This window comes from Boeremia exigua (genome assembly GCF_020726555.1).
Source record: "Boeremia exigua strain MPI-SDFR-AT-0100 chromosome Unknown C7974scaffold_13, whole genome shotgun sequence".
Lineage (NCBI taxonomy): Eukaryota > Fungi > Ascomycota > Dothideomycetes > Pleosporales > Didymellaceae > Boeremia > Boeremia exigua.
In genome coordinates, this window is record NW_025763530.1 from 569,770 (window position 1) to 592,520 (window position 22,751).

The 22,751-nt window shown below is 54.0% G+C and overlaps 9 protein-coding genes across 9 annotated transcripts; 4 read left to right on the forward strand and 5 right to left on the reverse strand.

Moving 5' to 3' along the window:
• The first annotated feature begins 2 nt into the window (after window positions 1-2).
• Window positions 3-1,674, forward strand: C7974DRAFT_69041 (Spherulation-specific family 4-domain-containing protein). The gene is made up of 2 exons (XM_046147087.1): window positions 3-930; window positions 987-1,674. Exons 1-2 carry the CDS (start codon window positions 389-391, stop codon window positions 1,663-1,665), a joined length of 1,221 nt encoding a protein of 406 aa, XP_045992100.1. The 5' UTR covers window positions 3-388; the 3' UTR covers window positions 1,666-1,674.
• Window positions 1,675-3,205, reverse strand: C7974DRAFT_69037 (uncharacterized protein). The gene is made up of 4 exons (XM_046147086.1): window positions 2,982-3,205; window positions 2,850-2,932; window positions 2,362-2,800; window positions 1,675-2,316 (listed from the first exon to the last, which is right to left on the reverse strand). Exons 1-4 carry the CDS (start codon window positions 3,135-3,137, stop codon window positions 1,684-1,686), a joined length of 1,311 nt encoding a protein of 436 aa, XP_045992101.1. The 5' UTR covers window positions 3,138-3,205; the 3' UTR covers window positions 1,675-1,683.
• A 1,698-nt stretch (window positions 3,206-4,903) lies between these two features.
• C7974DRAFT_69060 (uncharacterized protein) lies at window positions 4,904-5,808 on the reverse strand. Its single transcript, XM_046147088.1, has 3 exons — window positions 5,235-5,808; window positions 5,136-5,186; window positions 4,904-5,085 (listed from the first exon to the last, which is right to left on the reverse strand). The coding sequence occupies exons 1-3, from the start codon at window positions 5,338-5,340 to the stop codon at window positions 4,940-4,942; spliced, it is 303 nt and encodes a 100-aa protein (XP_045992102.1). The 5' UTR covers window positions 5,341-5,808; the 3' UTR covers window positions 4,904-4,939.
• Window positions 5,809-8,308: 2,500 nt separating this feature from the next.
• On the forward strand, window positions 8,309-9,907 carry C7974DRAFT_69131 (uncharacterized protein). Its single transcript, XM_046147089.1, has 6 exons — window positions 8,309-8,742; window positions 8,798-8,836; window positions 8,889-8,945; window positions 9,000-9,032; window positions 9,082-9,372; window positions 9,419-9,907. The coding sequence occupies exons 1-6, from the start codon at window positions 8,559-8,561 to the stop codon at window positions 9,736-9,738; spliced, it is 924 nt and encodes a 307-aa protein (XP_045992103.1). The 5' UTR covers window positions 8,309-8,558; the 3' UTR covers window positions 9,739-9,907.
• Window positions 9,908-10,433: 526 nt separating this feature from the next.
• On the reverse strand, window positions 10,434-12,372 carry C7974DRAFT_69150 (uncharacterized protein). Its single transcript, XM_046147090.1, has 3 exons — window positions 11,846-12,372; window positions 11,465-11,752; window positions 10,434-10,709 (listed from the first exon to the last, which is right to left on the reverse strand). Exons 1-3 carry the CDS (start codon window positions 12,069-12,071, stop codon window positions 10,504-10,506), a joined length of 720 nt encoding a protein of 239 aa, XP_045992104.1. The 5' UTR covers window positions 12,072-12,372; the 3' UTR covers window positions 10,434-10,503.
• A 1,729-nt stretch (window positions 12,373-14,101) lies between these two features.
• C7974DRAFT_404328 (calcium transporting P-type ATPase-like protein) lies at window positions 14,102-19,136 on the forward strand. Its single transcript, XM_046142934.1, has one exon. It carries the CDS (start codon window positions 14,497-14,499, stop codon window positions 18,670-18,672), a length of 4,176 nt encoding a protein of 1,391 aa, XP_045992105.1. The 5' UTR covers window positions 14,102-14,496; the 3' UTR covers window positions 18,673-19,136.
• C7974DRAFT_321175 (S-adenosyl-L-methionine-dependent methyltransferase) lies at window positions 18,959-20,584 on the reverse strand (the record flags this gene model as incomplete). The annotated part of the gene is made up of 3 exons (XM_046138790.1): window positions 18,959-19,459; window positions 19,565-19,760; window positions 19,947-20,584. 3 exons carry the CDS (start codon window positions 20,582-20,584, stop codon window positions 18,959-18,961), a joined length of 1,335 nt encoding a protein of 444 aa, XP_045992106.1.
• Window positions 20,585-21,129: 545 nt separating this feature from the next.
• On the forward strand, window positions 21,130-22,080 carry C7974DRAFT_321499 (thiamine pyrophosphokinase; the record flags this gene model as incomplete). Its single annotated transcript, XM_046138808.1, has 1 exon — window positions 21,130-22,080. One exon carries the CDS (start codon window positions 21,130-21,132, stop codon window positions 22,078-22,080), a length of 951 nt encoding a protein of 316 aa, XP_045992107.1.
• Window positions 22,081-22,251: 171 nt separating this feature from the next.
• Window positions 22,252-22,728, reverse strand: C7974DRAFT_321068 (uncharacterized protein; the record flags this gene model as incomplete). The annotated part of the gene is made up of 2 exons (XM_046138784.1): window positions 22,252-22,360; window positions 22,406-22,728. 2 exons carry the CDS (start codon window positions 22,726-22,728, stop codon window positions 22,252-22,254), a joined length of 432 nt encoding a protein of 143 aa, XP_045992108.1.
• Between the last annotated feature and the right edge of the window lie 23 nt (window positions 22,729-22,751).

A 22,751-nucleotide genomic window follows, 5' to 3' on the forward strand; every position in this document is an offset into this window, starting at 1 on the left:
TCTGAAGCATGAACACCATCATCCCGACTACGTTAACAAGAACATCGATGCGCAGTCTTTGCGTCCCATGGCAGAGACTGGTAGCAATGCCAGAACTTGGTTGTTGAGCTATGATCTGGTCGTCATGTAGACAATCTCCCGCATCTCATGCTATGTGTCACGGCCAGAACGTGCACGCAGGGACAACTGAGCAATCGCCACACCCAACCTGTCATGCGGAGAGGCACACAATTCCAAGAACAGTCAAGAATTACTCCTGCGCATATCTCGGCCACTGTATGGGTTGTCTTCTCGTCTGACGTTGTCCTGGAAGCGAGGAATGTAGTCGATATCTCCAGCGATGGACACTCTACTGCACCTTTGAAAACCACTCCCTCAGACACAAATCATGACTTCCCCTACCAAACCTCGTCTCAGCCTCGTCACATCCAATTTCAATCGTGACTCATTGACAAATCGCAATGTTTCCAGTCCTTTCAGCCTCGCCATTCCTGGTCGCAACAGCAAGCGCTCTTCACGCCCAGTCTCGATACCACTGAGCATCAGACCAGCAAGCTCGGTCTACTCGCAAGATCAAGATGACCTCGAAGACAAAGACAAAATCACGCCGCTCAAGCCAGCCGTAATCGTTGCTGAGCGACCCACGCGCCCACATCCGGAAAATCGGCAGTCCAGGGCGCTCGCTGCGTACTACAGACAATGCAGACTACAGTCGGTTGAGAAGAAGAGGAATTTCTATGTTAGTTGTTGGCGTATCAATGACCGTGTGTTAGCGCTTTCAGTTACATTCACACTGGCGGTCTTGGTCATGCTGGGAGTGCCACTTATCGCCGTCATAGCGCAGAAGTTTGTCGTGCAGTTGCCAGTAAATGTGATTGTCCCTTCGCACTCGTTCAGGGAAGCCGGATCGTGGAATCGATTGTATGATGCGTATGTCTTACGAGCATGTTTTTGAAGCTACGAAGGATAGCACTGACAGCTCAAAGCATTATACAACACCAAGATGTAAAGTTTACGGTCATCATCAATCCAGACGACGGACCAGGAAATGGTACTCGGCCGAGCCCGGAATTCGTTGGTGTACTCAATACACTAGAAGTGTATCCTCACGTGCAGACCCTGGGCTACATCCACACTGACCGCGGGTCCCGCAGCAGTGCTACTGTTCGTGCGGAAATTGCGAGGTACAGTGGGTGGTCTAAGTTCCAGGACTTGAGGCTTGATGGCATCTTCTTCGATCAGACACCGTATCGGGATGGGGACAGTGCGCGAGAGTATCTCAGGAATATCAGTGCAACGGTGCGGCATTCCGAAGGATTCTCGGAGCCGAAATTGGTGGTGCATAATCCTGGCTGTATTCCAGACGTTGGGTTGCTGCGATACAGAACCGATATTGTCGTCATGTTTGAAGGCACATATGCGGATCTTCCAGGCCGCGAGCAGCTGAAGCACAGCGTGGCCAGGCTGGAACAGCACAATCTACACAGACAAAACTTCGGGATGATGATAAACTCAATGCCCTCCAAGACCGGTGACATACGTCTACGCAGGGTTGTTGACAATGTGAGGCGAAGCATTGAGTGGCTGTATATTACCGACTTGACGGACAACGTATATGCTGGCTATGGTTCGCTACTGGAGCAATGGCTAAACTTGATCTGGTAGTGTAATTCCACTGAACATTCATGAGTAATGCCCAAGATCATCCATGATTTCTTCCAGCTGCCAGTCAGAAACCGGCTCACGGCGAATACGTAACTCAAGCATATGATCATGATTCAATCTCCTTGAGGTCTTGAGGATGTCGTGTCGATAAGCTTGTTCGACGATGCTCCAGATCCTTCGTCGGTTCCAAAACCCATTTGGCAGATCAGCGATCCATGGATCCGAGCTCTTCACGGGAAATTGCTTCGTCGCTAGCAACTGTCCAACACCTCTCCAGTCCCACATCGCATCTGCCTCCACTGAAGCCTTGAAGGACTCTTGATATCGCTTACTGAGCTCTCTCACATCGAGATCCCAAAGAATCGGAAGCCCGTTTCCGCTCAGGATGCTTGCTCGCCAGAAGTTGTTGTCCAACGGCACTTTTGTTGCCAATGTCTTGGAAGTCCGGTGTAACGAAAGGGCTTCGTAGACCGATAGATGAATGCTGATATGATCCAATAGTTCGGTGGGTAGCCGCTCTAGTGCACTTGGCGCTGGAAATGAGTTTAGATGGTATGATTTTTGGCACGCTGTGGAAGCGGCAGTATCTTGAAGTGAAGTCAAGACGCTGCTGGTCATACTTGGCACCTTCACCGGATCTGTGTAAAATTTCTGCGTACGGATTAGCTTGGAAGTAACATTCCAACCTTCACACACCTCGTATGCGCCAGCCCACCAATCTAGGAGTGAAAGACCCACGACACTCCGAGGTCCATTTGTCTCCGTTGCAGCGCAAAGATGGAACAAATCGTTCCTTGCGATTATGTCATTGGTTTTGGTGCATTTCACATTATTTCGATATCGAGTTTGTAGGACAGTATTCAGAATCGATAGGCTTGATACTTTTTGAGCGTCCGGAAGAGAGGGCTTGAGGCAATCAATGGCACGGCGGCAGATCTGTAGACAATCGTCGTGCAAAGGAAATATCGTATCATGCTCAGCGACTGGTTGCATGGCGTTGAACGTAACCGTGGAGGGAGTGTCTGTTACTGGATAGAGCCCATCAATGTGGAACATCTGGTCATTTCTCTCGTTCCAAGTTGCCCTTGCAGAAAGAAATACATCACTTGTATCCGATGCATTAAAGCAGGCAGAGCTGTTCAAAAGTCACTATCGAGTAAGTTCGTTGGCAGCAACACACATACTGAAACTCCTCTTCTGTCAAACCTGCCAAGTTGTGGTGGTGAACATCATGCCTGCTGCCTATTAAGCGATGATTTTGCATCCACTGGGTATTGTAAGCAAAGGGACGTTGAGTGTGTGAGCACGACAGTCACCTTGTAACGTGCCGCCGCTGTGTCCAAGTTGTGAACTTCGCCCTGAAGATCGAACGGCGACCCGCAGATTACGCAGAAACACGAGGATTCCATCGCGAACTCCGCTTCTGAAATCCACTTCGGATCAGGTTTCGGATGCGACAGAAGACTGCCCATAATTTAGAGGCATGCTGGAGGTTAAGGGTGGAAAGCTCACTTTGGGAAGTGTGAGCATATGATTGCGACGCCCGCTGCTGCTGGGACGGAAAGTGCAGCCGACCTGATCATGATGTCAACCGTGATCGTCCAGTCCAGCCGAGCGACCTTAACTCCAAGCCCTCTTGACCAAAGGTCAACTTGTTGGTTATTGGGTCAGTAAACCTAGGTACTACTTGTACTGAATACTCGCTCTAGACTATCCAAGACCTCCCTGGGATGTTCAGGCTGTAACGAAGACATGTGCGCTGCAACCAGGCAATGCTGGATCGTAAGTGATTTCCGTGATTCCAGCTTGGATGCGCAAGTGATGCCTGTAACAATAAGGGGGGGGGTGGGGGGGTTTCCTGTGAATTCCCAGCTTGGATGCGCGTGATGTCCTGTAAACAATTCAAGTTTGGGGGGGGGGGGGGGGGGGGGGGGTTTATAATATGAGGGGACTGTATGTTTTTGAACTCCCCACGAAAGCCCGGCCAGGAAAGGAGATTTGCGTCTAAGCTCCCAGACATGCGTCAGATAAGGATGTTATCCTGAGACACTCTGAGCTACTTCCGCACTTGGGAAAATATACATCGCCGATTCCAAGCAAGGCCAACGTTTCAAGGACGTTATGGAACGATATCGATCCCAAGCATCCAAGCTTGAATATCGTCGTTGGAATCGGTCGTGCTCAGAGTGCGCCTAAACATTCGTTCTTCGACAGCATTCCATCCACCTACAGGCTTCCTGCGACCAAATGGGACGGGAGAAAGTACTCTGTGAGTCTCTCTGATGGAAGAATCAAGGTGGAAGATGAAGATGGCCTTGAAAGACTGCAAGAGGGTTAGAGCAGAAGTTCAACGGATTCTCCCAGGTTAGGCTGATGTAAGAAGAGCATTAGACGGCGAGTTGTATTATCTGAATGATGATACAGACGAGCTGTTATCCGGCTCGTACGACAACTCGAAAATGGACTACTACCGACCTGTACGCAGCTACAGGGTCCTAGGATATTGCTCACATTCCCAGATCCCGGTGCAGGAACCTCCAAATGATGTATTTCAATGAACAGGCAAGATCATGGGACAACAACTATTAGGCTCAAGGGTCGACAAACAATGTTGAGAAGAGCCTGGAAATACTTCGAACTGGCCGTAGATAAATGCCCAGCAGAATCTGAATAGTAACATTATCTAACCGCACTAGCTTTCAAGATCCGACAGTAGGGGGCTTATCCCTCCAGTAATGGAACAGCGAGAGTGAAGTCGAGGTAGTTGTAGTCAAGCATCAGTTGCAAGAGTCGATCATGAACTCCTCATGTAGTTGCATGTGCAATCGCGTTGCGTCTGTGTTGTGTAGCCAATCATACAGCAACAGGTTAGGTATCAGCGCGTGCTCAGTAGCAACAAGCTTTTTCGAGATACACGTCTGAGGCGACTGTCACGACGCTGACCTCTGGCAAATTGTTTGCGGGTCGAGCTCATGGCAAGTTGCCACCCACATTCAAATGTAGTGAAGGCAGAAGAGGCACGTGCAACATTAGTACTGTTCCAAGTAGACTTCAATTGAATTTCCATCGCGTAAATAAACATCAAATGCTTCCGAGGGCGCCTAAAGAAAGCCAAGGGTATGATCATTCATCAACATCTCCACGCCGGCGTGCGCCAATCGTGCGGGTCTCATACGTCCTGTTCCTCCCCATCCCATCTTGACTGCACACACAAGTCCGTCTTTCCACGACCGCAGATGCAGTGGGGCATGTGTACGTTTGGCCTGATCGTCGCTTATGTGCTGATAGGCTCGTACGTGTTGTGGGCCTGGCGGTTGGAGAAGAGGTAGTAGATGATCATGCCGACGACCGGGAAGAGGAACACGACGAGAGCCCAGATCACCTTGCCGGAAACAGGGCGGTTTGACTTGAAGATTTCAACTGTGGCACTGATGTCAGCTGGTGCATATGCAAGACAGGCGCTTACTTACTCCATGCGATGATGTCCAGAACAAGCACAATAAAACCAAGTATACCGCCACCTGAGAGATATGAGTGAAGGTTCTATCTTTGCGAACGAACATCGTTACCTGTACCAGCTTGCCACGGTTTGGCGCTTTGGACAGTGACGGGCGCAGCCTCGACGAGGAGGAACATGGATAGCTGCAGTAGAGCGGCGAGGGCGTAGTTGAACATCTTGATGGTACTTTGATACTAGGTTTTGGTGTCTAAGAGGGTTCTGAGAGGTTTAACTTCGGTGTTATGGTGGAAGAGCGGTACTGTTGTGACTGCCTGGTTTTGGGGGGCGGGGAAGCGCTTGGACGTACGTCATGCCTAAATAGATCACGCGCACCACAAGTACCATCCCTCATGCATCCGCAGCCTCGACCCCCAATCCCAGCCTTGTATTCAACCTTCAGGACGCATTTATCCTTCAAAATACCAGCACCTCCACTTCCATAGCCTTTCGACCAGATGAGCACGATGCCGACAGCGGAACTGCATCGATGCGTCGACCGTAAATCGTACCGTGTGTTGAACAGCAACCTCACACGAGAAGGTCAAGCATTCTCTTGGGGTTTACGAAGCACTGTATGTAGTATCTGAGTTCACAGAAGGGGCGGCGCCTTTCAAAGGGGAAGCTCCTTGTCTGGGTATACGCTCAAGATCCGGAGCTGTTTAAATGAACATGTGAGAGAGCGGTATTACTGTCTCGGGATGTGAGGGTAAATGTTAGGCGCAGCACATGTCAAAGACTGTGTCAAGAGCTGGGAGACAATGGAAAGATTACAGCAGCTTTGCAGATGAGGATGACAGCGGTGATCTAGTTAAATCTTATTCATGAGTGACCAGGCTGACAGCCAGGTCTCAGTTCAAACCTGATCCGTCGTCACAGCTCCAGGATGTCCAATTGCGCCCCACCTTTGGCCACGATCCGTGGAACCACCACCAATGATCCCCTCTGAATTCAGCAGTTGGCGAACTTCCTTTACTCACACTAAACACACGGCTTCTTTACCATCACATAAATTCAGACCGTGGAAAAAAGGTACGCTACAAGTCGACCCAAAGACATCACTGTTACACTCCTGATATTCTGGATATAGTCTTTACAAAGCATAGCATGTTAGGGAAAGCATGCGGTCGCACTTGACTTGTAATAGCGGGGCAAAGTACGACCTACATCATGAAAAGCCCGCGAATTCCAGAGCAAGTTTTGTGTCTGAAGGCTCGAGATTATCGGATGTGGTTCAGTCGCGGATTCTTCGGCTACACAGTTCGATGTGGGCGTCTTCGACCGATTGCTACAGAGACGAGTACAGTCGGTAACTTCCTTCGCGCTCAGTAGTTCACCCTCACAAGCTCACTCGATTTCGATGAGTGTGATTAGGTCCAACCGGAATGAGTTCCTAGTCCTTCGCCCCGCATTCTAAACTCTCGAGTCTTTGACAACTGTGCTTGCGGGGTCACTACCAAATCAGCGAGGTTTTGTTCACCTGTTTCGATCGCGCCAGTAGCCTTGGATACGACAACGGCGTCGATGGCTGGGCTACCAACGGTTAGTGACCCATGGTAGCTTCCCGCGTTTGACTGCGGAGCTTGGCACGAGGCGTAAAGTCTCGGCAACGTGAAGCATTCCATGGCTTGCTAACCGGTACGCCGACAAGCTTGGCAGAAGAGATCGACTATTCGCGTGTAAGTTTCCGTTCTGCTAGTCTCTATGGGAGGGAAGATAGGTCATTGTGTCTGAAGGCACACAGCCATAATCTTGGCCTCTATCGCTCAAGTTCAATCCGGAGCCAAGCGATGAGTTGTTATCTGCTGCTTTGGCCTGGAGGCCAGAGAAGGGCATTGCAGGACATGGAAGGAAGACGAACAGTATGGGCTATACAAGACGTTCGACAATTGTATGACGACTTATTACAGAGTTAGGCTGGGGTTCCTCTGAAACAGCCCGCTTCAGTTCGCACCAAGGGCGACAACAATCGCGATACTCTCAGTGGCAGTGGTGCCTCACTGCGCTGGGATGCAGTCCATCAAAAATCGATAGCTTCACTCGCTACTAAACCATTACTGCACTCCGCTGTAGGGCGGACAACTGGCCTGCAGTCAAACTAAGAGTACCCCCTTGGCAAGCTAACCTTGAATGACCAATAGGAAAAAGGCTTGCCGAATGTTTCGTCACCGACACCAATGATCAAGGGCGTATTTTTAGATGCCTTGGTGCTACTGCAGACCGGTGCATGGATCAGTGCGCCTCGAGACAAAGCCAGAATGCGGTACACCAGCTGCTGTAAGCACGCCATGTTCGTGCCTAAGGGCGGCACTTCGGCATTGGACTCACCACGTCCGTTGGCAAAGGCGGGAAAACGCTTGTTGGCGTTGCCAGCGGGGAAAGATGCTCGATGATTCGACTGGGAGCTTTTCTAACCCGAAGAATATGTTTCTGGTCTTGCGTTCCCCTTCTCATGATCTCAGAACGGCCTGGGCAGTGAAAGTCACATACACGTGATCTAGCCTTATGGCTACTGATCCGGGGGTCATGAAGATCATTTTACCGGAAAAAAACGTGTGCCGCATAGCCTAAGCCTTACAACCCATGTGAGTTTCAGGCCCACGAGGTCGGACTTCCCAGATACGTTTGGAAATGCCATTTCAGGCATGACCTGCCCAGGCGCTACCCCGCGTCACGGCTAAGGGCGGAAGGCGCTTGCCTCTCACACAACGATGTTCAATCACGGTCACACACCAGTGAACACGAGCGTCCGCCAAGACTTACGCTCTGTTTACACTTACGACAGCGGCTTGGAAGCTTACACGGCTAACACGTCTGGCAGCAGCGGCATCTCGCCAAGCCAACCACTCCACCACCAGTGAAGGTCCAGAGATCATCGGTACTTAGCTTAGCATTTCGGCATTCAGGGCATCTCCATAGTGGCTCTCAGCGACACGGATGTGGTTCCGCTACGATGTGGAGTGCTGGGCAATACTGTCTTGCAGATGGCCGTGGCAGCAAGCTCACGACAAGTGCATCTTAGCGGTGCTCGTCAAGACAAGATGACGTTCACTGCGATCATATTCGTCGTGGCAAGTGCGGGCAGGCAGCATCACAGTTGTCAGAGCTGAACAACAAAGCCCCCATCAAGACGCTAGAGGAGTCTCGGTGGAAGGCATCAGACAATGCCAAACGTAACAGCGCGGGCGGTCTCACTGAGCCGTACCTATGGATGACTATCCACGGAAGACTTGAAGCGTTCTCAAGTATAAAGAGGAGAAAGAGTGCCTTCATAAGTTTGGCATCGCACATGACAAGCGCATCAACATTCGTTGGTCGGTCGCTGAAACTTCAATCACTTCATCCATACTCGCTCTTGCGGTAATTCTATCGTTCCCCACCAGTACCGACCGACAGCATGCGTCTCACTCAAGCTGCCGTTGTCGCCATCATGGCCTTGACGGTTGCGGCGAAGCCCCTCCAGCCTCGCCAGGACGTTCAGTCTTACAAGACCACTCCCGATCCTTACCCTGCCAAGTGTTGGGACCAGTATGGCAAAGAGAAGCCATGCGATGCTCCGAAGGAGGAGCCAGCAAAGCACAGTATGGATATTGCTTCATTCGCTGTGATCGTGAGACATATTAACTCTTGATGCAGAGCCCGACGACGACAAAAAGCACGACGATGATGATGATGGTAAGTAATGTCACCTATAGAGTCGAGCCTGAGTTTATTGACATGACTTTAGACAAGAAATGCACCGATCACTACGGAAAGAAGGTGAAGTGCGAATACGACGATGACAGTGCGTTCTCGGCTTGATAAGATACTTACATGCCACAAAGCTAATAAGTTTCAGAGAAAGACCAAGATAAGAAGGATTGGGAGAAGAGTAAGTCTCGCGTGTCGTTATTGTATGGACATTACTGACATCCACGCAGAGAAAGCAGAGGAAGAGAAGAAGAAGTACGAGGAGGAAGAGAAAAAGAAGAAGTACGAGGAAGAGGAGAAGAAGAAGAAGTATGACGACGAGGAGAAGAAGAAGAAGTATGAGGAGGAAGAGAAAAAGAAGAAGTACGATGAGGAGAAGAAGAAGAAATACGACGAAGATGAGAAGAAGAAGAAGAAGTATGACGAAGAGAAGAACAAGTATGACAAAGAGAAGGAGAAGTATGAGGAGAAGAAGAAGTATGAGGAAGAGGAGCGAAAGAAGAAGTATGAAGATGAGAAGAGTAAGTCACCCACCTACTTATTGCTAACCAGCACTCATCCTGATAGAAAAATACGACGAGGACCGTAAAAAGAAGGACGACGAAGACCGCAAGAAGTACGAGCACGACAAGGGTTACAAGCCCGAGCCGTACAAGCCTGAGCCCCAGCCACCAAAGCATGAATACAAGCCAGAGCCGCCCAAGCCAGAGCCACAACCGCCAAAGTATGATCAGGATGGCTACAAGCCCGATCCACCCAAGCCGGAGGAGCCCAAGAAGGAAGAGACACCACCACCAAAGTACGAAGCCAAGAAGTACACTTTCGACGATGAAATCACCCTTAAATGTGAGGGCGGCCACATCGTCATCACCGGCAAGGCCTACTAAATCCATTCACATTGGTTTGCACGAGCACCGCTCGATTTGTCAGAAGAGACGTATCTCGCCGTTATTGGTTCGAGACGTGAGATGGCCCGACCTTGATGTGGTCGAGGCCAATGCTAGGCTGAGCTTAGCTACATACACACTGGTCTGATGGCCTTTGTACTCACTGAGTCTTCCTTTCTTAATAGTAATGTAATCTATTTTACTATGATGGCACGTTTTCATGTGTGAATTATTGCTATGCGTCTACCTGCTTGTGACTTTAGCCAGTCAGTAACATGCTCAGGGAAAGGAAACTTTCTCCATGAGAAGTTCAATGCTTGGTCGTGAGTCATCAAGGGCGGTACGCAAGGTCAAGAAGATCATCGGCAAAACTTGAAGTGAGGGAACTGGATACGCATGCAAGGTAGACCAGCGACTGAAAGAAAGCGATCACTCACACGTCACAGGCTGGGCGATTATTTCGGACAATGTCGCCTTGTGAAATAAGAAGCAAGGGCTAGAGAACTAACTGAGTCTTCAGGATGTGCACTTCAGCAGATACCCGAACGACACTGGGTGCCAATCGTAGCGACTGCTCCCTCACACATTCTGTAGTATCAGTCTAGAGTTCTATGGGCAATGGCAGCTCCCTTAACGAGCCGGCCCTCGCATACACGTCACTCGTGAAAACGTCCCAGAGCATGTAATAGTAAGCGTCGTGAGAACAATCTGTCATTGCTGCTTGAGAACCCCAGCCCACCAGTGTGCCTGGCCAGCTAAACACGTTTACTTGTCGTAAGGTGCCATCAACTCGTTCCCGGCAATACTCTCCACGAATCCTTCCTGAGCGGTGGTGCGGCACCACGGCTTCAAGTCCATCTCGGCGGTCATGCAAGCAGCAAAGCACGACGACCATCCCTTGCGCGGGTACCTGGCCACGACCTTCTCGATAGTCTCGGTCGCGATGAGATACGGGTTGGCGCCTGCGTTATCTGGTGGGCGGGTTAGTGAGTGTCAGGCAGACTCTTGGTAGTTGTGGTCGGTCAAGTTCCATGAACGGGACCGGAAACGGAGGCTGTTGTGGTTCTGATATTGGTGGATCATGGCGAGGCGGCCGAGGCATACTCAAGGCGTCCTGCGGGTCGCGGTTCCTGGCCCCTAATTGTGTGCACGAGCGCATGCACGGCGGCTACGGAGCGCGAACGAGGTGATATTGGCGCCGCGCCTTGAGGCAATACTTTGATTTGCTTTTGATTGCTTGGAGTCGCGTTCCGTGTGCTCGAGGCGTCGAGGCTGCGGCGTGTGAGACCGGGGAAACTTTAACCGGCAACGACCCAAGACATGCGGAGTGCACAACATTTCACGTTCCGGTGGCGGCCTGACATGAGAATCTTAAACTTTTTGGTGCAGTGTTGAGATGCAACTGTCATCCCTGAGGTGTTCGAGGTGGTAGGCTGTGCAGTGACGACGCGAGTGGCGCGTATGTTGGTCACGAATCGGGTGTCCGCGCGGCTGTCTGATGCAGCGTTGCTCTACACAGAACTTCACCGATGTTACCGTGCCTCCTTTGGACACAATGCCGACTATTCTGCGACTCCACTGTTCTTGACTTGCTTAAGGGCCGATTTGGCAAGATGGGAGCTCCACAAAAATCCCGGTCCCGAACGCGATGAGGGTACTGTTTCAGTCCTGCAGGCCATCCAGGAGAATGGATCGGTTTACTGAAAGGAAAATTTCCCCCACTTACCGAATGATGTTGTCAACTGGATCAGCAATCCGAGACTGGTGATCATCCCTATCTCACCCAGCTCCGCGTGGCGAATAATAGCTTCGCAAACTGCATCAGCTTGATCGCTGGGTGCGCCATTTTCGCTCAAGAACGACCTTGCTTTCATAGCACCCCAGTACTCAAACGATAAGTGCGTGCCTTTCATGTGCTCTGGTGTGGTGCCAATGTCATGAAAGAGACAGGTCAGGAAATACGTTTCGAGGAGAGGCGTAAGATGCGGCAAGTGCGTCTGCACGATTGCATTTCCTGATCCTGTTAGCACAGTCTCCGCATGCTCCTTTTTACGGTCGTTGTAAAGTCGCTGGTTTGTATAAAATGAACAACGGAGGTAAAACGTACCATAGTTCCAGACGCGCATACTATGGTTGAACGTCCTCTCTGGCAGTGTGGCCTTCGCATACTTGAGCACCTCCTTGGCTACATCGGTGTCAGGCACCTTCACGAGGTCAAGGTCGAGCGTGGCATGCTGGTTCTTATTAACATCATCGAGAGCCTTTGAATGGCTTCGTGGAACGGCCGCCCATCCGTTACTCGCGATTCTGGCGTCGGCATCAACGCTTGACATGATGATTGTATGTGATATATATCTTTGGCGAATTTCCCTCAGACTTGAGGATGAACAATTGCGAAGAAGCGTAGCTGCAGAGATGTCGTGTTTGACTTAAACGTGAAGATGGTGCACAGCTTTTATAGCAACTGTACTTGCACGATACTCTCGTCATGGTTGCGGAGCTTTGTGGAAGCCTTTCTCAGTGCAGTTGAAGGGCGCGACGGCTTATGTTTGTACTTGCCTCCTGAGGCTCAAGGGCGTGTATGTCGAACCAACCCGGATCCTGATTCGACTGCGGATTTGTAAAGCAAACTTCATCGTTCACCGCCCTGACCGTATTACAGGTTGCAGCTTGTAAACATTACGGCTGTGACGTTGCTGGATAGTTCTGAGCGCTGCGTAATTACTGGACCCTTGCGTACCGCAAAATTTTGACTCGGATACTGTTCGTCGACCTGTTCTTTCTACAAAGTTTGGCAGGCCAATGTATCGGTTTCCGCAATTGAGATGAGTGAACTGAGATTGCCTTACTTTGAAAATGTCTACAAAGCCTGTTTGCCGTGGTTGTAAAGCGCAATAGTAACGCGCACTACCATGGAGAGCTGTTTGCGGGGTGCATGCAGTCATGTCTAGAAGCTAGAAGCAAGCTACTGCCCACGCGGTTGCTGCTGTCGTGCGATTGGAGTTGCCAAGGTAAACAAGATCAGCTGGGTCCATCATATGGTCTTGTGCATAGCAAGCATCAGGATGTCGTGGCTCGAAGCTTGGAAACTCACGCGAAGCCATCTAACATGCATCGAAACCTGCTGAGGCGACGGCTGAACCAGGGTTCGGATTGTACGATGATTGCGTACACCTTACCAGATGTACGCTTTCAAAGCGATATCGATAATGCAGTAGGGTGGCGTAGACTGACCCGGCTGGAAGAGTCAAGGGGAATGATGAGCTTGAGCCTCCCAGTGTCTCTGACGCGCACAAGCATGATGGGAGAGCGGGCGCCGAGACGGGGAAAAAGCTCAATCGGAGGTCAACGTGGAGCGGGTCATTTCCTCATGCACTTGGCAATCAAATCACTGAAGGGGTGACGTCTGGCTTGGCTTCGCTTGCTGTAGATGCGCTGTGATCGCCAGGCACTTGCCAGGCACTTTTCGCTCGGCTCGAGGACACGGATGTTTGCACAGCAAGCGCCAGCGGCAACCAGCACTGTTGTTGGTGGGGACGAGCACCACCCAAGGCTGTGTTGGCGACCAACAACGACCAACACAAGCGCTAGTCTTTAGAATCGGTGAGCTGGAGATGGGCTCATTTGGTGCGAGGCCCCGTTGTTGTTGTTGTCGCGTCGTGGATGAGAAAGGCAAAGCGAGGGACAAGCTTCCAGGAGGTATTTGGCGTGATATGGCGCTCTGACATAAAGTGTCGCTTGGCCTCATCTATGGACAGGGCGCGATTTCTTCGTTGGGAGAGCGCGGGCCATCTCTCCCTGTGTACGACTGTGTTGCCATGGCGTTGTGCCTGGCATGCCACTGCAGCTATTGCTCTCCTGCTTGTATGCAACGCAAAAGAGCATCGCGAACAGGTCGAAGAAGCATCAGAAGCTTAGCGAGTCTCAGCAAACGGCTTGACTTGCGACCAACGCCTGGATTTCAGACCTCAGACCGCCGGCAGAGGGGTCTAGGGCGGAATCGGGCAGCTAACTCGAGGGCTAGCTGGGGCACTGTCGGCAGCCAGCCAAAGCGGGAATGATGCGCTTGGCAACAGGGCTGTGCAAGAGTGCCCAGCACCTCACTAGACAACACTTGATCGCCATGGGGTCGTGTTGGCGCGCCTCCCCAAGGGATTCTTGTCTGAGCTGTACACTCAAGTTTGTTGGTCGCGCGAATTCTGGAAACCGGACACCAAGGTCGCCACGAGCCCTTTATACCTGACGCTGCACCCATGGAAGCAGTATAGTCGCACCACCAGGCGCAGCACAGCACTGCCTCACTTGAACACAGGATCCAGCCCACTGTCCTCGGCAGAACGATCAGCTGTTGTTGGTGTTCTTCGCCTCCTTCCGAGAGTTCTAGGTGTACGTCGCGTTCTCCGAACATCCACGTCTCAGTGTTTGCACTCTGTCCAGCTGGCTTTGCTGTGGCGCAGTGCCGCGAGAGTGAACGCGCTTGAGTGAAGACGCTGTACTGACGTACTCCAGCCTCGTTTACACTTGTTTGGGAGCGGACCGCTAGCTCTTTCCCTTGAAGCACCACATGTGCAGCCAGTAGACACAGCCTCCTCGCCCCTGGTCTCATCCCTCAAAATCACCCGCGTGCGCGCCTGCAGCACTCACCGGTCAAACTTATTCAACCCATTGTTCCATCCGTATCCTTCGCTTGCCTAGCAGCGCATTCGATCCCGCCTTCTGCCTATCACCCCAGCCGCGAGGCTGACTTCAGGCACCACTATGGCGGACAACACACCGGACGCGGGCCCGCGCCGAGCGAGGGCCCCTACCATCACCATTGATACCTCCGCTGCTGGCGGCAACAACACTGGCGAACCTGTGCCTCTTCGTGAAATCGACAACAGCAGTTCTACTATGGATAACGCGTCGCCCGAACTGCGCAGCGCAGGTTCTTTCGAAAGCAATGCTAGTAGACCAGCCTCCTCGGCGCATAACGTGTCGTCGCCAACCACGAAGTGGAACACCGGCGGAAACCTTCTGTCGGTACCCGGCGCGCACTCGCGAGGGAACTCAATGGATTCGAACGGGGAGCACGTCGAATCGAATTCCACCGGTACCTACGTTCCGTCTTCGCAAGGGGAGACGCTTAAGGGAGAAATGGGACCTACAGAAGTCCTGAACGATAAAGATGCTCTTAAGCCTGATCCTGGCACAGAAGCTGATTTTGAAGTTGAAAACAACAAGTTTGCGTTTTCGCCCGGTCAGCTTGCCAAGTTGTACAACCCCAAGAGCTTAAGCGCTTTTTATGCTTTAGGTGGATTAGACGGATTAGAGAAAGGCCTGCGAACGGACAGGAAGGCCGGGTTAAGCATTGATGAACAGCATCTTGACGGCACGGTCACGTTCGAGGAAGCCACCATGCCAAGCCAGACACAAACACCACCGAAAGCATCCGCCAACGGCGCTGCTCAGAACGATACGTCTAATTCATCAGGCCCGAACACTTTTGCGGATCGAATTCGCGTTTTCGCTGATAATCGCCTTCCGGAGAAGAAGACAAAGAACATCTTTCAGCTAGCCTGGATGGCGTATAACGATAAAATTCTACTTCTGTTGACTGGCGCTGCGGTTATATCGCTTGCGCTTGGACTGTACCAGACCTTTGGAGTGAAGCACGAACCGGGCGAGCCCGCGGTCGAGTGGATCGAAGGTGTAGCCATTATCGTGGCCATCGCAATCGTCGTTATTGTTGGTGCTGCCAACGATTGGCAGAAGGAACGTCAGTTCGTGAAGTTGAACAGGAAGAAGGACGACCGACAAATCAAAGTCATTCGCTCTGGCAGAACCCAGCAGGTTTTGGTCTATGACATTATGGTTGGAGATGTCGTCGCCCTCGAGCCTGGAGACATGATCCCCGTCGACGGTATTCTCATCCAGGGCCATGGCATCAAGTGCGACGAGTCTTCCGCAACCGGTGAATCCGATCTTCTGAAGAAGACACCTGGAGACGAGGCCTTCCGCGCCATCGAAAAGCACGAGAACCTGAAAAAGATTGACCCCTTCATCCTCTCCGGCGCCAAGGTGTCAGAGGGTGTTGGCCACTTCTTAGTCACTGCCGTTGGTGTCAACTCAAGCTACGGAAAGACGATGATGTCCCTCCGCGAAGACAGCGAAGTCACCCCGCTGCAGTCAAAGCTAAACATTCTTGCAACGTACATCGCCAAGCTTGGTAGTGCGGCCGCTCTCCTTTTGTTCGTGGTGCTCTTCATCGAATTCCTGGTCAAGCTGCGTGGCAGCGGTACTACTCCAGCAGAGAAGGGCCAGAAATTTCTCGACATCCTTATCGTTGCTATCACTGTCATCGTTGTGGCTGTTCCTGAGGGACTACCACTGGCCGTCACGCTTGCACTGGCTTTTGCGACGACTCGTATGTTGAAGGACAACAATCTGGTGCGCTTACTTCGATCTTGTGAGACCATGGGTAACGCAACGACGATTTGCTCCGACAAGACTGGTACTCTGACCCAGAACAAGATGACAGTCGTCGCTGGTTCTCTCGGCACTGTTCTACGATTCGGCGACCACAAGCTCAAGGCCTCTCAGCAAGATGCCCCGATTCAAGATGTCAGCAAGGGCAAGGATGTTGCAGAGTCTCCGGTCGAAGGCCCCAATGATGTTTCCGCATCTGAGTTTGCTGGTACAATCAGCAAAGGCGTGAAAGAACTTCTCGAACAATCGATTGTCCAGAACACCACTGCATTCGAAGGCGAGGCTGGCGGACCTGACCCTTTCATCGGTTCCAAGACTGAAACTGCTCTTCTCGGTTTTGCACGCGACCATCTCGGCATGGGCCACCTCGGCGAGGAGCGATCCAACGCCAACATTGTACAAGTCGTTCCTTTCGACTCCGCCATCAAGTGCTCGGCCGCTGTCGCAAAACTTGCTGACGGACACTACCGCATGTACGTCAAGGGCGCTTCTGAGATTCTTCTCGGCAACTGCGACAAGATCGTGACGGACGCATCGAAGGAGCTCACTGCAACCTCAATGACCAGCGAAAACCGCGAGACGCTCGAGCACGTGATCATGACATACGCTTCTCGCTCGCTCCGAACCATTGGCCTGATCTACCGCGACTTTGAGAGTTGGCCACCCAAGGATTCCAAGCCCAATGAGGATGACCCGACCCAGGCCTCGTTTACGGACATCTTCAAGCACATGACATTCCTAGCTGTTGTCGGTATCCAAGATCCGCTGCGTGACAGCGTCAAGGAAGCCGTCAAGGACTGCCAACACGCTGGCGTCTATGTCCGCATGGTTACAGGTGACAACGTGATGACAGCCAAGGCTATTGCTGAAGATTGCGGCATCCTCGTTCCTGGCGGTGTCGTTATGGAGGGCCCCACTTTCCGCAAGCTATCAAAGAAGGATATGGATGCCGTCATTCCCAAGCTCTGTGTTCTCGCACGCTCCAGCCCGGAGGACAAGCGCAAGCTCGTGAAGCGCCTCAAGGAGTTGGGTGAGACCGTAGCGGTCACTGGTGACGGTACCAACGACGCTCCAGCCCTCAAGACAGCCGATGTTGGTTTCTCCATGGGTATCGCCGGAACTGAAGTCGCAAAGGAAGCTTCTGCCATTATCCTTATGGACGACAACTTTGCCTCCATCGTAAAGGCTCTGCTTTGGGGCCGTGCTGTCAACGATGCGGTCAAGAAGTTCTTGCAGTTCCAGATCACCGTCAACATCACTGCCGTCGTCCTCACCTTCGTCTCTGCTGTTTCCAGCGAAGACCAGCAGTCTGTGCTCACTGCTGTCCAGCTTCTCTGGGTCAACCTCATTATGGATACCTTCGCTGCTCTTGCGCTTGCAACCGATCCGCCCACACGAAGCCTCCTGAACAGGAAGCCCGACCCCAAGTCTGCTCCTTTGATTACTCTCAGGATGTGGAAGATGATCATTGGCCAGGCTATCTACCAGCTGGTGGTCACCTTCATCCTATACTTCGCCGGCGAGTCTATTCTGAGCTACGAAAGCGAGAACGAGAAGAAGCAACTGCCGACTCTTGTCTTCAACACCTTTGTGTGGATGCAGATCTTCAACGCTCTCAACAACCGTCGCCTCGACAACCGCTTCAACATCTTCGAAGGCATCACTCACAACTGGTTCTTCATTGGAATCTTGGCTATCATGATTGGCGGCCAGACTATGATTGTCTTCGTCGGAGGTGTTGCTTTCTCCGTCACTAGGATTAACGGCGCTCAATGGGGCTACTCGATTGTCTTGGGTTTCTTGTCGCTCCCAGTGGGCATGATTGTTCGCCTGATTCCCGACGAACTCATCCGCAAGTGCATCCCCGACTTCTTCAAGAGGAAGCGCAACCCCGAGGTGGTTGTTACCGACGACGACTTTGAGTGGAACCAGGGGCTTCTTGAGATCCGCGATGAGCTCGCTTTCATCCGCAAGTTCCGCGGCGGCCGCCTCAGCGACATCAAGTACAAGGTCTCGCATCCCAAGGAAATCTTCTCCCGATCGAGGACCAGCTTTTCTCACCCGAGCACGCCCAACAATGGTGCCGTTGAACAGGAGGGCTCCCCAGCACCCACCCCGTCCAGCCGACACCGAACCAGGTCTCGCTCCAACTCGGCTTTCGGACCCGCTGCTGTCATGGCCGGTATTGTGGCCGGTAGCGTTGGAGGGTGGTCGCCAATCGGAAAGGATCTCAGCGACACGGGTTCGCTCAAGTTCAGCCGCAACATGGGCAAGGACGAACTTGAGGCGCAGCAGGGTATCGAGGTTCACCCCCAGACTAAGCAGTCGGATCCGATCCTCGCCCCCGATGCGCATGAATACCGCGGCCCTCCCAGCCAGAACATGGAGACGACACCAAACTTTACCATTGGGCCTTTCGCCGGTGACCCCAAGCTGAACGACAAGAAGGACGACACCAAACCTTGAACCTATAACCTTGCTTTACTGTACAACAACCTGCATTCATGGCGTACTCGGAGTTGAGCAGTTCCACGTGCTGCAGCTGGACGTGCAGGCTCCGCAATACACGTTTTAATGTAAATACCCATCCGACACGGATATCTTCGTTTGCTCTCGCGGTGGTGCGAGCCGCTCAGCTGTGTTGCTGAAGCTCTTGACGGTGGAGATTGTAGATTTCCTTTCTGCTAGTAGCAATCATCTGGTAGTCCGCAATCCTATCACCCACGAAAATACAATTCAGTCTTCTCATGCCCTAGTTCTGACGACGTTCCTTGACTCCATTGCACCCCGACTCCACCCCACCCCTGACCTCTTCCTCACCTACACCTGCCCCCGGCACCCACACATCAAACACCGCATGCACCACCCCCGGCGCATACATCTTCACCCGCTGCACATGCACAACCCTTACCCGCCTCCCGCCCCCCCACCGCCCATCCACCAGCCGCTGAAACACGCCCTCCACCTCCCCCCGCCGCGGCCCCATCTCCCCCTCCCCCACGTTCTCGTGCGCATGCACCCACCCGCCCTCACGCGCGTTCAGCGCCCCGACCGCCGCGGGCCAGCTAGCCCGTGATAAAGGGAGCAGCCCGAGGTTCACGTGCCGCACGGCGAGGCGGGGGCCCAGCGCGCTGAGGATCGCGGGTGCGGTTTCGTTGGGGGCGGCGAAGAGCCAGAAATCGTGGGCTGGTGGGGTGGGGGTCGTCGTCGTCGTCGTCGTGGGCCAGACGTCCTCCGCCCAGGCCGTCCATACCTCGGGGGCTGCAGATGCGTCCGGGAAGGGCGTCGTGGCGCAGGGGTAGGGCGCGGGGGAAGGAGAAGAGGAGGGAGAGGACGGAGACGGCGTGAAGATCCTCACGCGCCAGTTGTTTGCCGCGGCGCCGCGGCGCAGGGCCTCGATGGACCACGGGTTGATCTCCCAGCCGAGGACCAGTGGGGCGATGGCGCGCCGGTACGAGAAGGCGAAGTAGCCGATGCCGGCGTAGAGGTCGACTGCTGCGGAGACGGGGGGTGGTGGGGCGACGGCTGCGGGGGCTGCGTTGGTGTCGGGTGTCCTGGCGGGAGAGGCAGCGGCGGAGGCAGAGGCAGGAGACGCAGATCCAGAAGACGCAGATCCAGAAGACGCAGATCCAGAAGACGCAGATCCAGAAGACGCAGACGTAGACGCAGACCCAGATGCAGACCCAGATGCATATCCAGCTCCAGACCCAGCCTCCTCCCCCCCCAAAAACCCCTCAAACCCCAAAACCCTCCCCTTCTCCCCCACATTCCCGCGACTAAACATCGTCCACCTCGGCGCCCAAACCTGCACGACCCCCCTCTGCACCACTTGCACCCAAAACGCCTCTTCAAAATCCCGCCCCGACGGCTCCAACAACCGCGCCGCCGTAACACCCGGCCCAAAGTCCCCGTGCACGGGCACCAGGTGCGCAGGGCTGCGCAGCAGGTTGTGTGCGTCGCGCGCGTGGACTGAGTGCGGCGCGTGCGAGGCGGGTATCGGCGCGTTGAGGGCGATGTGGGTGCAGTGCAGGGCGGTGGCGAGGTGGGTCCACAGGGGCGTTAGGGGGGAGGTGTGGGTGGTGAGGAGGGCGGACCAGGGGGGTGGGAGCGCGGGGAGGAGGAGGAGGGGTGGGTAGAGGGTGTATGTGCGAGGGAAGGAGGATATGAGGGCGGGGATTGGGGGGAGGGAGGCGAGGGTGCTGGGGGGCAGGGCGGCGAGGGCGGTGGCGAGGGCGCGGCGGAGGGGGGTTGTGAGGGGTGCGGGTTCGGGGTCGAAGGGGGTGGTTGTGATGGCGGGGGAGATGGCGAGGAGGGCCTTGAGGGCAGTCGTGGTCTCTATGCTCGTGGCATCGTGGGGGATCGTGGTGTGTATGCGCATTCGCGGGCCGTCTGAGGTGGCATCCTTCTCTTCTGGGCTGATGCCATGGTGCCGGTCGAATAGCTTGTGCTGCTCCAATGCGAGCTTTACGTCCTTCACGTAGGCCCGTGGGACTGATAGAATGACTCTTGCTCCATTGTGCGGCTCGTGGTGCGGTTCGTGGTGTGGCTCGGGGTGATGCTCGCTGGGTGTGACGTCCTCGCTCATGGTGGTGGATGGTGGTCTGTGGTCTGGCCAGAAATTATCGGCGCGAACATGACGGACGAGCTGTGACCGAAACCTCACGTATCAACGAAATCAATTGCACCGCTGTTGGGTCTAGAACTGTACAGACGCAGTATACAACCAGAGTCAATTGAAACAGTCTCACATGTAAGCTGATCAGATGTTGCTTCAGACTGCCCCGCCCCCACCATTTCCCTTGCAACCGCAATGACGACGCCCGCTCCACAATGTCCAATCTCAACTTCCCCATAACGCTGCCCACACCCTCCCACATGTCGTCACACCTTCAAACCGCCGTGACGCCCCTCGATCCATCCGACATGTCCTTCACAAACCTCGCCCTCGTGGCGCAATGCGACGGCTTCCCCTACGCCGACTCCGACCCGTCAGCCTACTGGTCGCGCACCGAAACCTACTACCAGCTGCGCGTCGCCGGGCACGACTACGCGCTGGGATATGTGCTGCCGTCGGTGGCGGAGGTGTTCCGAGGGACGCCCAGCTGGGCGCTGGACGACACGGAGCGCACGCTCACGCTGACGGCGGGCGACGACGCCGAGATACGCAGCCACGCGGTGGCCACGACGCTGCTGGCGCTGCGCGAACTCGGGCACTTTGAGGTGCTGAAGAAGTGGCGCGGAGAGCTGTATGCGGTGTACGGCCGCGACAAGGAGCTGCTGTTCAACGTGGAGCGCAGCGCGAGTCCGCTGCTCGGCGTCGTGACGTACGGCGTGCACCTGACTGCGTACACCAAGGACAAGGAGTCGGGCGAGATCAAAATCTGGACGCCGCGCCGCGCGAAGACGAAGCAGACATACGGCGGCATGCTGGATAATGCGGTCGCAGGCGGAATCTCGTCGGGGGAGAGCCCGTTCGAAAGCCTTGTCCGCGAGTGCGCCGAGGAAGCGAGTCTGCAAGAGGCGCTGGTGAGGGAGCGCGCGAAGGCGGCAGGCACAGTGACGTACTGGTATGTGAGAGACGAGCGGGCGGGCGGCGAGACGGGACTTTTGCAGCCTGAGGTGCAGTACATCTACGACCTGGAGCTGCCTGAAGACGTTGTGCCCAAGCCTGGGGACGACGAGGTGGAGGAGTTTTATCTGTGGAGTGTGGAGGAGGTGCAGGAGGCGATGAAGAAGGGCGAGTTCAAGCCCAACTGCTCGCTCGTGGTGCTGGACTTTCTGGTCAGACACGGCATCCTGACGGAGGCGAACGAGAAGGACTTTATTGAGATTGTGTCGCGACTGCACCGGCGGCTGGAGTTTCCTACGCTGTAATTGCACTGATTCAAGATGAGATGGCGAGACGAGTTTTAGATGAGATGTCGAGACAAGTGTTCAATTGAGGATATCGAGGGTATCCAGACGCCGTAGACCACCAGATGATAGCAATACCACACATAACGCCGCCCATGCTTTTCTTCTTCTTCATCGCCGCTGGACTCCTCTCTAACTGTGCTTGAGCAGCATGTAGATGTTGTCGATCTTCAGGCCGGTCAGCTTCTTGAAGGGGCCCTCGATGTACAGCAGCAGGCCGCCGAAGCTGGCAAAGTACTTCCTGGGGGGTGTCAGCGTGGTTCTCTGGACTGTCCGGGGCACGCACAGGGTGTCGCCGTCGCCGTCCTCGAAGCGGTAGTTCTTGCCGTAGCACACGTAGTCGTACATGTCGGCCAGGGTGGTGGTGCCCTGCTTGGTGACGTTGCGCCAGCTGGTCTCCTCCTTGGTGCCGTCCAGGTTGAGGGTGGTGGCCAGGACCATCTGGATCTGGCCGCCCGCCTGGCACGGGAACAGCTCGTGGTTGATGTCGAGGGTCATGGTCAGCGACTGGTCGGCCGAGGTGCCGAAGATGCGCGACACGCGGTCGTAGCGCTCGCTGTTGACCTCGGTGAGGTTGAAGGTTTCCTCGAAGACCTGCGCGTCGGCCATGGCGGGGGATGTGGTATTTGGCG

Coding starts and splice junctions, on each gene's coding strand:
- C7974DRAFT_69041 (XM_046147087.1), top strand. CDS start 389: ATGACTTCCCCTACCAAACCTCGTCTCAGCCTCGTCACATCCAATTTC. Junction 931..986: donor TGGAATCGATTGTATGATGC/GTATGTCTTACG, acceptor GACAGCTCAAAG/CATTATACAACACCAAGATG.
- C7974DRAFT_69037 (XM_046147086.1), bottom strand. CDS start 3,137: ATGGGCAGTCTTCTGTCGCATCCGAAACCTGATCCGAAGTGGATTTCA. Junction 2,933..2,981: donor CAGCGGCGGCACGTTACAAG/GTGACTGTCGTG, acceptor TACAATACCCAG/TGGATGCAAAATCATCGCTT. Junction 2,801..2,849: donor TTGACAGAAGAGGAGTTTCA/GTATGTGTGTTG, acceptor ACTTTTGAACAG/CTCTGCCTGCTTTAATGCAT.
- C7974DRAFT_69060 (XM_046147088.1), bottom strand. CDS start 5,340: ATGTTCAACTACGCCCTCGCCGCTCTACTGCAGCTATCCATGTTCCTC. Junction 5,187..5,234: donor ACCGTGGCAAGCTGGTACAG/GTAACGATGTTC, acceptor CATATCTCTCAG/GTGGCGGTATACTTGGTTTT. Junction 5,086..5,135: donor TCTGGACATCATCGCATGGA/GTAAGTAAGCGC, acceptor TCAGTGCCACAG/TTGAAATCTTCAAGTCAAAC.
- C7974DRAFT_69131 (XM_046147089.1), top strand. CDS start 8,559: ATGCGTCTCACTCAAGCTGCCGTTGTCGCCATCATGGCCTTGACGGTT. Junction 8,743..8,797: donor GGAGGAGCCAGCAAAGCACA/GTATGGATATTG, acceptor CTCTTGATGCAG/AGCCCGACGACGACAAAAAG. Junction 8,946..8,999: donor GTGCGAATACGACGATGACA/GTGCGTTCTCGG, acceptor AATAAGTTTCAG/AGAAAGACCAAGATAAGAAG.
- C7974DRAFT_69150 (XM_046147090.1), bottom strand. CDS start 12,071: ATGTCAAGCGTTGATGCCGACGCCAGAATCGCGAGTAACGGATGGGCG. Junction 11,753..11,845: donor TATGCGCGTCTGGAACTATG/GTACGTTTTACC, acceptor TAACAGGATCAG/GAAATGCAATCGTGCAGACG. Junction 10,710..11,464: donor CCAGTTGACAACATCATTCG/GTAAGTGGGGGA, acceptor CCCGCCCACCAG/ATAACGCAGGCGCCAACCCG.
- C7974DRAFT_404328 (XM_046142934.1), top strand. CDS start 14,497: ATGGCGGACAACACACCGGACGCGGGCCCGCGCCGAGCGAGGGCCCCT.